We start from the raw sequence: 15,880 nt of genomic DNA, 5'->3' as shown, positions 1-15,880 counted from the left end.
TTTTCCCCAATGAGTTGACCAGTTTCCTCACAAAACGCATGGTGTTTTTTATCCCTATTTTCCCTGCGCAAGAAACGTTTTAGGATGCTCTGGTTTTCACTAGCCCCAGTTGCTCACTGCTTCCTGTTATCCGCACCGTGCAGTATTCCTGTAAGCAACTCAGCAAGGCCTTCATCTGTAAACTCATGCTGGTCGGCGTTAAAAAGAAAACACTGCTAATTCAACTGAGTGAATTTACAGTCTGATTGTGGATAACACAGCCCCCACTTTTCCCCTGACCGCATCAGAGATCCCCAACAGCCCAGGACATTGGAGGAAACTGCCTTTCCTCAGGAATACTAGAACGATGACCGCGGAGAGCGATTGTCTGGGGCCGTCCTAGCAGATTTAGCCCCGGGCGTAACTCAGGGCAGGCACCGGGGCGCTGCCGGGGCTGGGGAGGGAGGTTCAACGCGAGCGCTGCCCGGACCGGAGCTACCCACGCAGGGCGGGAGCAGCGGCAGGAGGCGGCCGCTGAGGCCTCCACCCCACCCCCCACCCTCCGCCGCCACCCTGGGGCGGCTTCCCCGCCGCTGCCCGCTTTTCGCGGCGCCCTGCCGCAGCCCCGTCCTGCCGGCGATGCCAGAAGAGCGAGGCTGCGTGGGTTCCGCGTGGGTTCCGCGTGGGTTCGGCCCGGCGGAGCGCGGCGGCCGCCCAACACCACACGCAAGCGCGGGCTCCGCCCGCCTGACGACGGCCGCGCGCCCCGCGCGGCGCACGCGCAGCGCCGCCCGTTGCCGCGCGCATGCGCCAGGACCGACCGTCCGCCCTTCCCCCCCTCCTTATGCGCATGCGCAGGAGCCGGCCGCCGCTTCCCCCTCCGCGGCGACAGGGGCCGCTGCGGCGCGCGGAGGCCGCGTGGGAGGGGGTGGGTGAGGTGAGGGGGGGGGGAGGGCGGTCACGGGCGCGCGCGCGCGAGGCGCGGGGGCGGGGCGGGGCGGGGCGGGCGCGCGGCCCTGCCCCCGGCGGCCATGGCCCTTCCCGGCATTCCCTATGAGCGGCGGCTGCTCATCATGGCGGACCCGAGAGACAAGGCGCTGCAGGACTACCGCAAGAAGCTCCTGGAGCACAAGGAGATCGACGGCCGCCTCAAGGAGTGTGAGCGCCGCCGCCGCTGCCGCCGCCGCGGGGGCCGCCCAGAGACTCGCCGCCGCCCGGCGCCTCAGGGGTCCGCGCCGCTGCCCGCGCTTCGTCATGGGCCTGGCCCGGGGCAGCGCTGGGGGGGGGCAACGTCCCCTAGAGGCACCGAGCCCTTTGCTTTTGGGCGTTTTAAATCCCGAAAGGGATTTTTAGCCCTCTTCTGCAGGGCCTTTTTCAGTAAGGGGAGTCCCCGAGCGGGGGCTTGTGGGGGGTGCGGGTAGCCCCCAGCCTGGCTCTGCCCGCCGCGCTTCTGCCGCTGTCAACGGGACCGCTCCTGCTGGATTGAAAGTCAGCAAAATCATGTGCTTCTCTCTCTCTCTCTCTCTCTCTTTTTTTTTTTTTTAAGTGAGGGAACAGCTGAAAGAGCTCACCAAGCAATATGAAAAGTCAGAAAACGATCTCAAGGCCTTGCAGAGCGTCGGGCAGGTATGTAAGAGAAACAAGGCCGTAGCTACGTGTGGTGGTGGTGACAGGGAACTCGCCTGGAAACAGCAGTTCTTAAGGCCGTTTGTGGCAACGGAAAGAATAAGTGGCAACAGCGTAGCTAACAGAAACAGGTGTCTTATCATCAGGGACAATCATAGGTGGAGAGGTTTTCTCTCTGTGTCTTGTTTAGCAGAGATACGTTAAAGAAATGAAAGTCCAGGTAGGCAACTTGAAGCAGGGGAAAGGATATGGAATATAACTATCAGCATTGAGATTGTGGCATATGTTAAACATTCTTTTGCGACTGTCACTTACCTGTGTGCTAATACTTCATTTATTCTTTTGCAGATTGTTGGTGAGGTTCTTAAACAGCTAACAGAAGAGAAATGTAAGTACGTTGGACAGTTATATTCTTTGAAATCTTGAAAATAAGCTTTTGCAGTTAAAACTTGGCTAAAGAGCTCAAAGAATGAGGAATTAAAAGTGCCAGTGATCTGTATGTTGGCAGAAAAACATAATATACTTTAGAAGTGTAATTGAAAGCAGTGACTAAACTTTTTTTTTTTAAATCTTCTCTCTCTAGTCATTGTGAAGGCTACAAATGGACCAAGATATGTGGTTGGCTGTCGTCGTCAGGTAGCTAGTTTATGTGAATATTCGTAAAGAGTTTCTTCTGATCTTTAATATTAACGTTGCTTTTGATCAGCTGTGCTGCTAGTGGGATTAAGTGTCGTCTTCTTTATGCTGTTTCTGGCTATATTCCACTAATATCTGTTTCCCCTTTCCCTTCCTAAGTGGTAGTGGCATAACTTCCTAGTAAGGATAAAACAGTCCAAAACACTGCATGCGTTTATCCTTCTCATCAAGTCCAAGCTCTTTCTTTCTGCCTCATTTTAAACTGTTTGAAAATTGTTTGTCATGACTTCAAACTGTCTAAGGTCTCCCCTGCTGTTTTGTGACTTTCTCTTCATTAAACGTTGCTGTTGTAGTGCAATGCTTTGCATCTAACGTTATCTCTCTATCTCTCTTTATGTAACTGTGTATTTTTCTAATGCTTTTGCACTCCAGTTGAATGAATACTTACGGTAGGTAAGGCCCCTGTTATACAAAGCTTTGTAAGCTTTGTGAGAGCTTTTTTTTTTTTTTTTTTGGTCTTTAATGATCTTACAGAAACATGGTGCTTGTAGTTTACAGGGCAATATCTCTTCTATCTACCTTAAAATCTGTGGGAATTTGACACTTCATAGAACCTTGCTTACAAAATAATCCATTTTCTGGTGCAGTCAGCAAGAACCAGCTTAGAGGTAGTCTGTGTTTTTTACTTTTCTATAAAAGTACAAGTGATATATTGCAAACACACAGAATTTAAGAATGGCTTGTTGGTTAATTGACCGTTTAATGTGGCCCATTTATAGTAATTGCAGCACCTTAGATAAGCTACTTCTTACCAAAACTGTCTATTAAATAGGAACCACAATATCTAATGAAGTTTTCTGCAGCTGCAGAGCCACTGGGGGCGTGAAAGTGATTCTCTAGTTAGGTTTTAATAGACTCATCCCTGACTTTGAGAAATGGAAGCAAAGAAAAATGTGTATGAAGTGAGGTACTCTCTGAATAGAGAGTAGCAACAGCAGGAAAGGATCGTTTCTCAGTTCTCTGAGAAGGCAGCAATATTTTATTTATTTATTTCAATGCACAAGTAAGTGTGTCTTTAACAGCGGTGACTTCTTAATCCATCTTTAATTGACCCCTTTACTGTAGGGAGAGGTAACTGCAACTGCACTTCTGATACGTCGTGATTGTAGCATATTCTCCCGTATAACAGAAATTCTGAAGTATGAGGAACTTTGCTCAATAAGAGGTGTATTGAGATGTAGTACTGGTGTTAGAGGTGGCTTTTCTTTCTCTTTTTGAGGAGAAACTGTGATCTTCACTTTTGAATTTTGAGCTGCTACTGATTCTATGCAAAGAAGGAAAACGTGTTCACAAGACTCATGTGAATGTTCTGCGGTACTCAGATTCTCCAGACTGATTTTCATATATAAAGCTAAACTGAAAAACAGTGCAATAGAACAATATAGCAAAGCTAACCAAGTATATTTAGATGATGCATGCACAATGGAGTTGTGAGGACTGTAGGAGGAGTTGAGAGGCAACAAGGAAGTGGCAGAGGTGGAGCCGGTTATGCTTGAAAGCATTAGAAAAAAAGAAGTTCTAACTATCAGAAGAATTTCTGGTGAAGGCCCACAATTATCAAAACTTAACATTGTGGCGCTTATGCGTTTTTTTCCCATGGTGTTGACTCCTGTCAGTGGATCATGTCTTTTGCAGGAAAGATGGACCTTTTCTCCTCCTTTTAGAAACAAACTATTTGGGCAGTGTGGGTGTCAAGAGTGTGTGTGTGTTTAGTATATGTGTCCAGATATCCTTGACTTCTCTTGAGCGTACTGATGTGGTGCATCTGAGCTTGTATGAAACATTCCTTACCTGCAAGAACTGCTAGTACTGAGAAGGCATAATTTTAAGCTTCATCTCTTTCGGTATCTTATAGTTCAAATTCTCTGTTTTCCTTCAGCAGAACAAACAAAATATTTTCCTGAGAATATAAGGACACTTACTCCTATGTTTGGGCATGTGATAGGTCTGATGAGGTGTTCCTGAGGCTGTACGTTGGAACAGAGAGCAGTGCTCGTGCTTGGATAAGTCTGAGCCTGTAGCGCATACTTTTGAATTTATTCTTGAATAAAAACACTCTTTGATCTTAAAAGATCCTTGATTTGATACCAGAGATTCAAAAACACATTTGCAATTGCTTTTCAAAATGATAAAATATCAAGGCAAATAACTTCCTATAGTGTCTCTCTCTGGCAGCCTAATGGAGCTAGTTATTGATGAAAGTTCTTATGCTGTGTGAGTCTGCTGAGGAAGGGGAGAAATAGTGTTTAAATTTAAACAAAACTACTTCCACATCCAAAGTGCAATTCCTAAGTAATTGAAGCTCAAATGGTTTGTCTTTGTTGTCATCTCACTGCAAAATAACTTAAAACTTTTGGACCATGTTGAATTTGATAGAATTTCAAGCTCCTACAGGCTTCTTAAGGTTAGGCAGCTAAGAAAGAGGTCCTGTCAGTGACTCCAGGGAGGGAGGAGTGACAGCTTGATCCTAAACACTGCTAGAGACTAAAGAATCCACATGGGCAAGGGATGTTAATAAATCTCCCAGTGAGGGAGATGATAAGCTTCAGGCAGAGCTTTCGGACAGCTGTAGAAATCCTCCTTGTTCAGATGCCATGTAACTGCTTGTGGTCAGTAGAGCTCAGAAGGAATAGCTTTATATTCCTTAAGTGTGAATCAAATACGTTTTAAAAAAATTACAGTGACAAGGTGATTTCTATGATCACTGTTCAAGTCTGCGTGGTATGAGAGGTGAGACTTCTAGACTGAGCTTCTTAAGAGCAAGATGAGAAATAGGAATTAGTAGTTTTAATCCCAGCAGATATTAGCAGAGGGTGCTGCAGAGCTCTGGAGTAGGACTGCTAATGGGAAGCCTTTTTAAAAAAACCTCATAAAAGGTGAGTAGTTTGACAAAAACTGTTGAGGCAAATGAGTAGGGCATCTAAGGTAAGGAATCGTCTCTGATATCAAAATAGCGACATTACAACTGGAACAGTTGAGTTTGAAGATGGGATATAACTGGATATATGAAAATGTGCAAATGAGGAAAAATAGGCTGTGAAGCTCTATTCCCCCTTTCTGATAGTCCAGAAAGGAAAGGCCACTGAGTAGAAGGACAGCAAGTTCAGACTCTTAGGGACAGGCTGTTCCATATGTCCTTACAGGAAGGTTGCTTATATCTTGCTCTGAAACAGCTGGTTCTATCCTCTGTGGAGCAGAGCAGAGGATTAGAGCTCTTGCTAATCTGGTCAGATTGGCAGCAGTAAGAAATCCTATTAGGAACACAGGAATTGCTCTCTAGCAAATAGTGTTCACTTTCGAAAGTGGCAGAGGTAGGTTAATGACCTGCTATTCAAGATCTCTTTCTGCGTAAACAGTTCTTCCTGTGATCTGTTTAGCTTAGCTAGCATTCAGTTGTGACAGCCTAAAGGTTCATTGGAAGAAACAATCCAGGAGCTAGCCTAGACCAAGATCACATTCCCATAAAGTAATGAGCCAGCATTTTCCCCAGTTAAAGCGTTCCCAGAAATGGTGGCGAGGGACATCCAGTGTTTACTAGACTAGCTGCTTTGGCATGTAGCGTGGCAGCCTTGTTTCTCCTCTTGTGTAATTGAGGAAAGAGCGCAAGCTACAGTACGCATCTGGGCTAAAACCAGACATTGTTTTTGAGACTACTTCTAACAGAAATATCTTTGTGACTAGCTTGACAAAAGTAAGCTGAAGCCTGGGACGAGAGTTGCTCTGGATATGACCACTCTGACTATTATGAGGTACGTTTCTGCTCCACGGCTGTTCTGCCCATCATATAAAGGGAAAAAATACTGATTTGAATAGGTTACAGAAGTGTTTGAACATTCAGTTCTATAATATTTTATAAATACTTTCTCCAAAGCAGTGCAAGCAGAAGGGCAAATATTTTGAAGGAAGTCTTATGAACTTCCATATGAACTTATGAAATATATTTAATTTAAAAGGGGAATTGCCTGTTCTTTAATAGTAATTATCAGATAAAACTCAGCCTGCTTAGCAGCTTGCTAAGCTTTTGTTTCTTCACCAGTTTTCAATTTTTTTGTAAAGCTTTTAAAAAAGGTTGCTAGGTTTGAGGTTCTGTTTTTTAAACAAACATGTTTGTCTCATTTTCAAAGTGGGAGGAAGAGAAATCATTTTCACACTGGCACTAAGATTTATTGCAATAACTGTATAAACGTCTGCACAAGGGAAAATGTCTGCTTTTATTTTCATATTCCAGATACTTGCCAAGGGAAGTGGATCCGCTGGTTTATAATATGTCTCATGAAGATCCAGGGGATGTTTCATATTCCGAGATTGGAGGGTTGTCAGAACAAATCAGAGAGCTGAGAGAGGTATTAAATATCTCAGTGAAGTTTTTCGGTGCATAAGTAATTGTTTGATTGAACTTTATCCCGCACTATCATGAGGCAGGCTGTTAAAGGATGCTGTCAGGTTAGTGCTTTGCATATTTTATTAAGTTAGACATTTTTCTATACTAGAACATAACTTCTAAAGTGTCGTTTAGATGTTTTTCAGTCTTTTAATTGTCTTTGTGGCAGGCAGCAGTGTGACTGCAGGATGCTGGTGCACTTACGCTAAAGTAATCCTGTTAGTTTGGGCATCAGTGCTGCAGGCTGTGCAAGCCTGGCCAGGAACGTGGGTGTTTGAAAGCTAGCTCATACTGCTGTGAGCCAGCTGATGATAACTTGGATTGTTTATGCGCTTTACGCACACCTTACAGTAGCAGAGAAGGATTATTCTGAACGCCAAAGCCTATTTCTCAAACTGGTTGCAACTTATCTCTGCTGTTACTGAAGCTAGGATTCAGATTAAAATGTAGAACTCGGCTAAAGAAAAGGGTTTGAAGGGTACAGGATCCTTTAAGCTAAAGGAATGCCATAAAATGAAGTGGGAGAGTATAATTAGGGATGACCAGCAAATAATTAGGAAACCAGGAAACCCAACTTTAATTTTGCACCAAAACTGCTAGTTCTGGGTAGCTATGTTATGGCTGGTGGAAAAACATAATTTTAAGCAGCAAGCATCGGAAGAAACAGCCATAGCAGAGTTGAAGACTGAAGAGAACAAGGGCAGGATTGTGCATTGATCCAGTAGCTTGATCTGACAGCGTTTTCTTGCTTAACTGTTTCTCTTCCTAAATCTGCTTTGCAGATAGATGAGAATAAATGTGTCTGGAAGTAGAGCTGCAGGTGTGCCATGAACTTCCTAGGACTGCTGATCTATTTTGAAAATGAAACCATACTTACCTCTCTCTTTTTCAGGTAATAGAATTACCACTTACAAACCCAGAATTATTCCAGCGTGTGGGAATTATACCTCCAAAAGGCTGCTTGCTGTATGGCCCCCCTGGTGAGTGATGCGTTATTGATTTCTCTTACCTCAGGTGTGAATTCTGTTCACTGAGGGAGAAGTGAGGCTCAAGAGCAATAATGCTCAAACCTGTTAACCTCAGGTGCTTAACAAGGCACTGTCCTCCCTATGCTGCCTCTGTAAGGCCGCAAGTCAGGAGAAAATGTCAGAGGGTAGTCTGAGCAACTAAGTGATGTGTCTGTCTCAGGAACTCTAGTATAAAAAGAACCTAAAATTGACAATGCAAACTCCCCCCCTTCCCCATCTCAGCCCCTTATAGACACCTTTCAGACAGATCTGAAGTGAAGTTCTCATGAAATGGCAATGAATGCTTAATTGTCCTCTCAAACTGTTGGAATAGCCTTGTATTAAAAAAAAAAAAAAAAATCAAACTTGTATGCTTGTAACGTTTGGGTTACTATTTTAAACAGCTTCAGTCCCTTGTGTGTCCAGGTACAGGAAAGACGCTGTTGGCCAGAGCTGTTGCTAGCCAGCTTGACTGCAATTTCCTAAAGGTAATGTATCTCCACCTCCCTCTCCCCCGCCTTTTTTTTTTTTTTTTCTCCCCTCCAGTAAGAGTTAATCTGCTTGGACTCCAATCTCTTCACTCATTTGTCTTGTCTCCCAAAAGGTGGTGTCTAGTTCTATAGTGGATAAGTACATTGGCGAAAGTGCTCGACTGATCAGAGAGATGTTCAATTATGCCAGAGATCATCAGCCATGTATCATTTTCATGGATGAGATAGATGCTATTGGTAAGGTTAATGGTCTGGAGGACAGTTAGTCTCCTTTGAACATTGAAATTAGCTATGAATCTACAGTCTCTCTTCTCAAGAAGACTAAAGCATGCATGTTTGTCTGTCCAGAAGAAGCAGAATGGGACAGGTGGTTCAATTTCCTCCTGGAGCTGTTACAGGTAGCTTAAACTAGGCCTGTTCATGTGTGACTTGGATTTTTGACTAGGCTAAAAAGCATTTGTGTAATTATCTTCTGATGTAGCATTATGTGGAGGCAAAAATAATCTTCTGTAACTTGAAGTTTGATATGCCACAGGTGGTCGCCGTTTTTCTGAAGGCACTTCAGCTGATAGGGAAATTCAGAGGACTCTGATGGAGGTGAGTGTCTGAACTCTTGCCTATTTGCTGTACAGTCTATATTAAATAATAAGCCAGATGTGAATTGTTACGTTATAATCTGGATTGCTAGAACTGTTTCTGAGTTAGTACCTCAAGGTGAAAGTGAACTAGATACTGCTCTTGGAAAAGGTAGCAGAAAAGCTTGTTAACTTGGTCATGAATTCAACTTGGAGACGCCCTGAAAGAATCATTAACATTGCCAAAATTATGTAATATATCTTCTGCTCTTGCTGTGAGCTGACTTTGCTGCTGTTTGCTGCATCTTCGAGTGTCTTGAGGGCCTTAACTTTATTCAAGAGGAAAAAGCGGAGCCTGTCTCTTTCAGTCCAGAAGATACTTACTTTCCAAAATTTTAGAACTGTACCAGTTCATGCTTCAAAACTAAGAGAAGTAGCGGATGTATTTCTTTGTTTCAGTACTAATTGCTCTGGTAAACCCAGTTTTGTGAAGAGAATTTTAAAAACACAAGTGGCAGTTAAAAAGCCTAAAGCTAATGGCAAATTTCACTGGCTTACGTTTGTAAACAGTTTGCCCAGCTCAAAAGAATGCGTCTGCCTTACGTACAGAATTGGATCACTCTGATCAAAGAGCAAGTACTCTGAATTTTCACGATGAAATGTCTTCGTATAACTATTAGTATTCTAGAGGCTGTACTCCATGTGTTATTTGAACGTCCTGGGCCTAATGCAGTATTACTCCCAAGTGTGTCAGCCAGCCATTGGGTTCTTTAGTACTTGCAGTGTCTTCATCGCCGTACCGTTTTATCTGAGTCTTTCACATTTGAGCTCTGCTTTGTTCAACATCTTTTTCCTGAACAAGGCGTTTTTCCGTGCCTCTCGCAGCTTTCCTTCCTTGCTTACAGAATATACAGGGAGCTGTGGCCTTCTGTTAGAAGGTCTGTAGCATTGTTTCTGATTTATCTGTAGTGCTTTTGTATCTTGGTGAAAAGATGTATGCAGAAAATAACTGTAATAGATCATGCTAAGGGATATTGACTTGTTTAAGAGCCAGCTTCTGTTTCCTACTAGTTATTGAATCAGATGGATGGATTTGATACTCTGCACAGAGTTAAAATGATCATGGCTACTAACAGACCAGACACTTTGGATCCTGCACTTCTGCGACCTGGAAGACTGGACAGAAAAATCCGTGAGTTACTCCTTCGCAGTGGGTGGAAGGAGGATATTCTGCATGTGAATCATACCTATCTGTTTTTATTAAAGCTGTAATTCTTTCTAGATATTGATCTACCGAATGAACAAGCCAGATTAGATATTTTGAAGATTCATGCAGGTCCTATCACTAAACATGGTGAAATAGGTAAGGAGGAAGCTGCCTGGATATCTTTTTTTTTTCGTTTGTGAAATTAGGAAAAGGGTGAACTGTTACAATGACTCTGATGCCTTTTTAACTCCTACCTTATCCTGGCCCCACAACTCCCTTCCTTCCCCCTCTCTGAATTCTGCAGTTGTTTTAACGTGTCCGTACTGAATTGTTGGAAAATCCGCATGATTCTCATCAGGTAGTTTCCTTCTTCTAAAGGAGTAGCTTAATGCAAACAAACAGCATTTCCATTAGCTAAAAAAAAAATTTGGAACTAAAGAAGTCTGAGAACAAGAAGGAAGCTTTAAAAGTCACAGAGAAGCTTCTTGGAAGTCTGGAGTTGGCATAGTGGAAACCTTGCTGTCACCGAAAACCAAGTCTAGTAAAAGGATGTCTTTGCCAGTCAGTGGTGTAGCGAGCTCTCTCCAGAGCCTCGGGGGCAGATAAAACTGTCAGATAAAACTGACAAGGTTCAGTTAGTGACAATGTTACTCTAAGCTGACCAGTTGTATCTTAGTTTCACAGTGAGGCTTCAGAGCTTTCCTCAAGAAAAGTGTAGTTGTGATTTGCCTTTTAAATGAAGTTGACGGCCTTTTTTTCAGTAATGATCCCCAGACCCTGCCAGCTTGTTTCCAGCCGCATGTTACCCCCCCTCCCTCCTGCTGACACGAGCTATTCATGCAGTCGGGCAGCGTGATCTGGATAGTGGAACTGATCTGGTTTGCCATCTGGCTGCATAAACAGCTGCAGCTCAATAGAGAGGGCGGCACAGGAATGGGAATGAGTTGGAGGAGGGCGAGGGGGATGAGGATTGCCTTTCTTGTTGGCTCAAATGTGCATCAGGCTGTGGACTAAGATAAAAAAGAAGCTCCAAAGTAAATCATGAACCTGAGGTAGAGGAAAGCACTTCATCCCTTTTCTCCCTGTTTTCAGGCAGGGTAGGGTTATTCCTTTACACCACGTAGAAAACGGAGGTGTGAGATGGGTACTAGCTATAGTCCCGAAAGCGAGGCAAGACTGCTGCGCTAAACTTGGATAGCCTGAAAGGAAGTCCGGCATGATCTAAATCATCAGCAAGATGGGGTGGGGGAAAGGGGTGTGAATTGCCCTAAAATCCTAAGGGTAATGACCTGCTCCAGGTTCCAGCATATGAGATTCTCCTACTGCAGTACTAATGAGTATTGGAAGAGGCTCTAAACTTACCAAACCTTGCATCATTTGACATCGCTTAGTCCTCTCGCTTATTTCTTCTGGCTTCTTCCAATTATGGAGAGGTTTATCTATAGGGTAGTATGGTACTTGGAGTTACAGATGAAGTGGCAGAATTTCTAATCTCTAGGTTTTTTGGATTCTTAATTACCCACTCGCCCCCCCCCCCCCCCATTAAAAAAACCAAACTTTTAGCTCATGTGTCTTGAGTCTTTCATAGAGAAGGTAAATTGTTTTGAAAAACTTCACAGAAAATAGTTGTTGACTTTTTTTGTGCGAGGAATATGATTCTACAGAAAATAGGTTTATACTTCACAAACTTCTAATAGGTGGATTGCAGAGTCAGAAATAATATGCAGCATTGCAAAAATCAGAATTTGCATGGGTTTATATATATACTGTTTAAAGAAACTTATTCTAGAAACTATAGCCCTGGGCAACTTTTTTTGCAAATGTGTATGTGCATAGATGCCAGGTTTAATATAGCAAAACACTTACTGCCTTTATTAGATACATTTCTTGTAAACGGAAAGGGACCAAGCTGAGATCACTTGGAGATAAGTTTTCAATGGCATCTAAATGGTGATTAGAACATTGCTTTGGTGTAGATCTTTCTTGCATTTCATGTTGATGCTTGTAACTGCAAGTTAGTATCTTTGGAATTTTGTTATATGCGATGAGCTTTTTGTAGGCTGAGCTACATTTCCGTGTTAATAAAAGGGATAATATGGCTGATAAATTGACTGAAACAATCAATCTAGCTGATAACTCTTTGCCCTGAAATCAAATGCCCAGCCATTTTTAGCTGGACCTGTATTTCAGTGGCATCTATAACTAGAAATATGATTTATATCTAATTGTCGTTCATGTTTTGTGAATAGATTATGAAGCAATTGTGAAGCTTTCAGATGGCTTTAATGGAGCAGACTTGAGAAATGTTTGTACTGAAGCAGGTACTTTCTTAATTCTTAATTTTTATGTGCTAAGTCTTTATTAATGCCAAACATTTGAGCTGTGTCTCTGTTACTTCTGTTAATGGATTAAAATCTGAAGGCCCAAAATGTTCTGCTGGAATACAGTGTTTATTCACTGGTGCTCATTTTTTTTGCCAGGCTATAAGGACTCCCTTTCTCAAGGGCTAGATAGTGTTTACTTAATGGAAATACTAATATTTTGCTGTTGTCCAGACCACTACAACAGTTGCTTATTTCACAGCATGTCATGCATGCCTAGGCTGTTAAGCATAAGCAGCAGAAATGATGATATGCCCTGAAGCTCGATGGAACATCTTGGACGAAATCTCCTTTCTTTTTTCCAAGTTTCTGTGTGCCCTATACAGTCTACAGTCGCCCAGAACTTGATTCTTTACGTCTTCCCTCTATTGTTATCAACAGGTTTCTTGTCAAGTCTGCTGCTAAACCAGCTAGACAAACAAACAGTCCAGCTGATTCTGCACAGATCTGCTGCCAGATATGAGCAGTAGCACTGCATTCATGTGACATTGTGCCTACTAATCCCCTGTCGTATGCAAGCTGGATCTATGCGGAGTTGCATGGATTTCGGCCCTGTCCTGTAACATGTAAAAGGGCCCCATCGTTCAGATTCAGCACTATGGAAAAAATGGCTGTACCCTTTCTAAGCTGGAGCTGACTCTAACTGTTTACAGGCTGTGTATCATGACCTCTGTCAAACTACCTTTGACAAACTAGATATAGTCCAGAAAACAGTGATAGCTGTGACACCAGATACAGTAGTATCTGTTTTTTCTCCTTTTTGTGGAGCATCCATGTCTCCTAGCACCTGGGTGGAGAGTTAGTAGCATTTGTTTTCTCCACATTGTAAAGTCCTTTTTCCAGTTAAGGCTTGCCTACGTTGGAGAACTGAAAATGACACAGTTACCATAGTGAAATGTAGCTATACTAGTATATTTCTTTTTCAGTGAACACCTAGCACAAAAAAAGTGACTTCACTGTAGTTTACTCTGACATACAACTCTTGTATGTTGGTAAGAAACGTACTCAGTTGCTCGTCTACAGGTAGACTGCGCAGCTTTGATCCTTTTCACTCTGAGACTTTAGGTACTGCCTTCTCTGTTGCTGCAAGTAGCAACTTATTCTTGCTATGAAATTATTCTTCACAGGTATGTTTGCAATCCGTGCTGATCATGACTTTGTAGTTCAGGAAGACTTCATGAAAGCTGTTAGAAAAGTGGCTGATTCTAAGAAGCTGGAGTCCAAGCTTGACTACAAACCTGTTTAAATTAACCGTATAATCCATGATTAACTGCACAGGACGTACTGGGTTAATATATAAAAAGAGAGAAATAATGTACCTCATGGTTATTATCACAAGATGTTTGTGTTACATGTAGCTAGTGATTTGATAACACTAGGTGCAAGTTGGCTACAGAAGTGTTTTCTGTACAATTCTGAAATACAATATTCATTGCAGCGCAGGTTAAGTAAAATGTGTGGAGATGTGTTCTCTTAGCAATTACTGTGTGAATCTGTAAATGTGCCAGAATGTGTTAGCAGACTTCAAGAAAGTCGGTTCATTTCCTGACTTTTTTTATATCAATTTTTCTTTCCTCCAAACAGTTGAATAAAACTTGTTTAAATCTGCTTATCCCAGTGTACCTCCTCTGTAACTCTTTTTCAAGGGAATTAAATTACATGGAACACTAAATTCCATGTCTTCAGAATGTGAAGTGCAACTCTTCCTCTGGTATAGTGGTTGTATTTACAAACAGCCTGTGAGTCGATTTGAATCCTGTACCTTACATACCAAAACATGGCAACCTTTTCCTCAGGTCCAAGGAGGAACAAAAGTTGTGTAATCCTTTGCTGCTAGTGTCTGGGAAGAGGATTCAGCTGGTGCTAACTTTTAATTATTGCTCAGAATGCAGTAACTGAAGTGACTTGTGTAAGTGAAATGTATGCAAACACCTTAAATGCTGTCTCCCTTATGCTAGAAGGATAACTCCTATGCTAAATGTCACTTTACCAGCAAAAGCATCTTAAGTCTCTTTTAAAGAAAAGCAACTGCCCTCCACTATAGAGGTGGAGAAAGTGATAGCAGTTGACATATAAAAGTTCTGGTTCCAACTTTTTTTAGGGGGGGGGGGAAGATAAGAGAGAGAGAGAGAACTTCCTTTCCAAGTTCTCAGTCTATAGGGACTGAAACAGTCCCATATACTAAATATTAGCTGTGAACCTGTGCTGCTTTAGATGTGGCAAGTGGTGTACCTAATACCTCTGGAGCTCTGGATAGTGCTTTGCCATGAGTCTTACTTACACGGTTGGAATTTGGCCTTCTGCTGGTTGGCTTTGTGCTCCCTGGGAATGGACTGCTGCAGCTGTTGGAGTAATCATTCAAACACACACACACACACACCCACAAATTCACACACAGTGGAGGCTGAGGAGTTCTTTAGGCTATCTGTCACGATGTATTATTTTGTTTTCTAATCGGTTCCACGCAGTGGTGTGTACAGGGATTGACTTTCTGTATTGTGCAACTTACCTACATGTTAGACTGGAACAGTAGTGTTCCCGACTTCTGGCTACTTCCCATTATCCTAATTCAATTACTGTGGGCAGGCTCAGCTGACAGACAAGTACATTAGATTAACTCTAGACTTACCAGGAAACGCAGTTTTAGTAGTATCTCCCTGGCAGTTTTAAAAGGCATGGCTGCATTTCAGTCCTCATCGCTACACCATGAGACCAGATAGAGGTAGCTTCAGGTATAGAATAATTATGATGGGACAGGCAGCAGTATTTTGGTGTGTTTATATAAGCTGATGGCAGATACGGATTCTCTCTTTTCTGACTAGTAAGGAAATTTCCTATCGGGGTTGCGTCAGGAGTATAAAACGCAAACCTCAGTGTTAGTTTTTCATAAAGCACTTCTGAGTGCAGCTCATGTAGGGCTGCTAGGTGTGGGTGCTACCACTCGTGTACTCGGAAACAGAAAATTCAGTAAAAGTCAGTCTGTGCTCTACAGCGGTTAACAATTGAGCTGAGGTTATTACAGTGCTTTGGAGAAGGGTAAAAGATCACAGAGCTGTTTGTTGATACGCTGCAATTTGGTATAATTCATTTCTGAAGTTCAAACCATAAGTTGGTGCTACACATCCCATCCTTGCTTCTATCCTGGAGGCCAACTTGAGGTATGAACTACTTTTCACTGTTTCACTATTTAGGACTCTCTAGGGGCAGATGAGCAAACAAGCAAAACGCTGGAACAGTTTGGGGGTAATGTCTTACAGAGTCCAGCGGGGGGACAGGGTCCTGTTGTGCCAGGTGATGTCAAAAAGCAGAGAAGCAGGTTCCTGCCCCAAGAACATCCCTGACGGCTGCGAGAGCGGATTCGGTAAGGGTGCCTAGGGGCAGCCAGAGAGAGCCTGAAAACCACAGCGACCCCATTGCCTGGCAAGATAAGCTGTTCACGTGTCTGTAAAATGTTTTTTTTTTCCTCTGTTTGAGGTTTGCTTTTTCATGGTTGCCAGCCAGGTCAGCGTTTTGCGCGTAGATGAGCTCGTTGGCGTT

The 15,880-nt window shown here is 43.0% G+C and overlaps 1 protein-coding gene across 1 annotated transcript; it reads left to right on the top strand.

Moving 5' to 3' along the window:
• Positions 1–968: 968 nt before the first annotated feature.
• PSMC6 (proteasome 26S subunit, ATPase 6) lies at positions 969–13,955 on the top strand. The gene is made up of 14 exons (XM_068947537.1): positions 969–1,137; positions 1,526–1,605; positions 1,954–1,993; positions 2,189–2,241; positions 5,983–6,050; positions 6,530–6,644; positions 7,575–7,662; positions 8,116–8,177; positions 8,294–8,417; positions 8,716–8,777; positions 9,827–9,947; positions 10,038–10,118; positions 12,212–12,283; positions 13,471–13,955. The coding sequence occupies exons 1-14, from the start codon at positions 1,011–1,013 to the stop codon at positions 13,587–13,589; spliced, it is 1,212 nt and encodes a 403-aa protein (XP_068803638.1). The 5' UTR covers positions 969–1,010; the 3' UTR covers positions 13,590–13,955.
• The last annotated feature ends 1,925 nt before the right edge of the window (positions 13,956–15,880 follow it).

Source organism: Struthio camelus, chromosome 5, assembly GCF_040807025.1.
Source record: "Struthio camelus isolate bStrCam1 chromosome 5, bStrCam1.hap1, whole genome shotgun sequence".
Lineage (NCBI taxonomy): Eukaryota > Metazoa > Chordata > Aves > Struthioniformes > Struthionidae > Struthio > Struthio camelus.
Note: the sequence above shows the minus strand (reverse complement) of the source record. Positions and strands in the feature narration are given on the sequence as shown.

What these genes read in the sequence shown, in the direction of transcription:
- PSMC6 (XM_068947537.1), top strand. Translation starts at nt 1,011, where the DNA reads ATGGCCCTTCCCGGCATTCCCTATGAGCGGCGGCTGCTCATCATGGCG. An exon ending in TGGTTGGCTGTCGTCGTCAG is followed by an intron (nt 2,242 to 5,982) that starts GTAGCTAGTTTA and finishes CTTTGTGACTAG; the next exon opens with CTTGACAAAAGTAAGCTGAA. An exon ending in CTTGCTGTATGGCCCCCCTG is followed by an intron (nt 7,663 to 8,115) that starts GTGAGTGATGCG and finishes TTGTGTGTCCAG; the next exon opens with GTACAGGAAAGACGCTGTTG.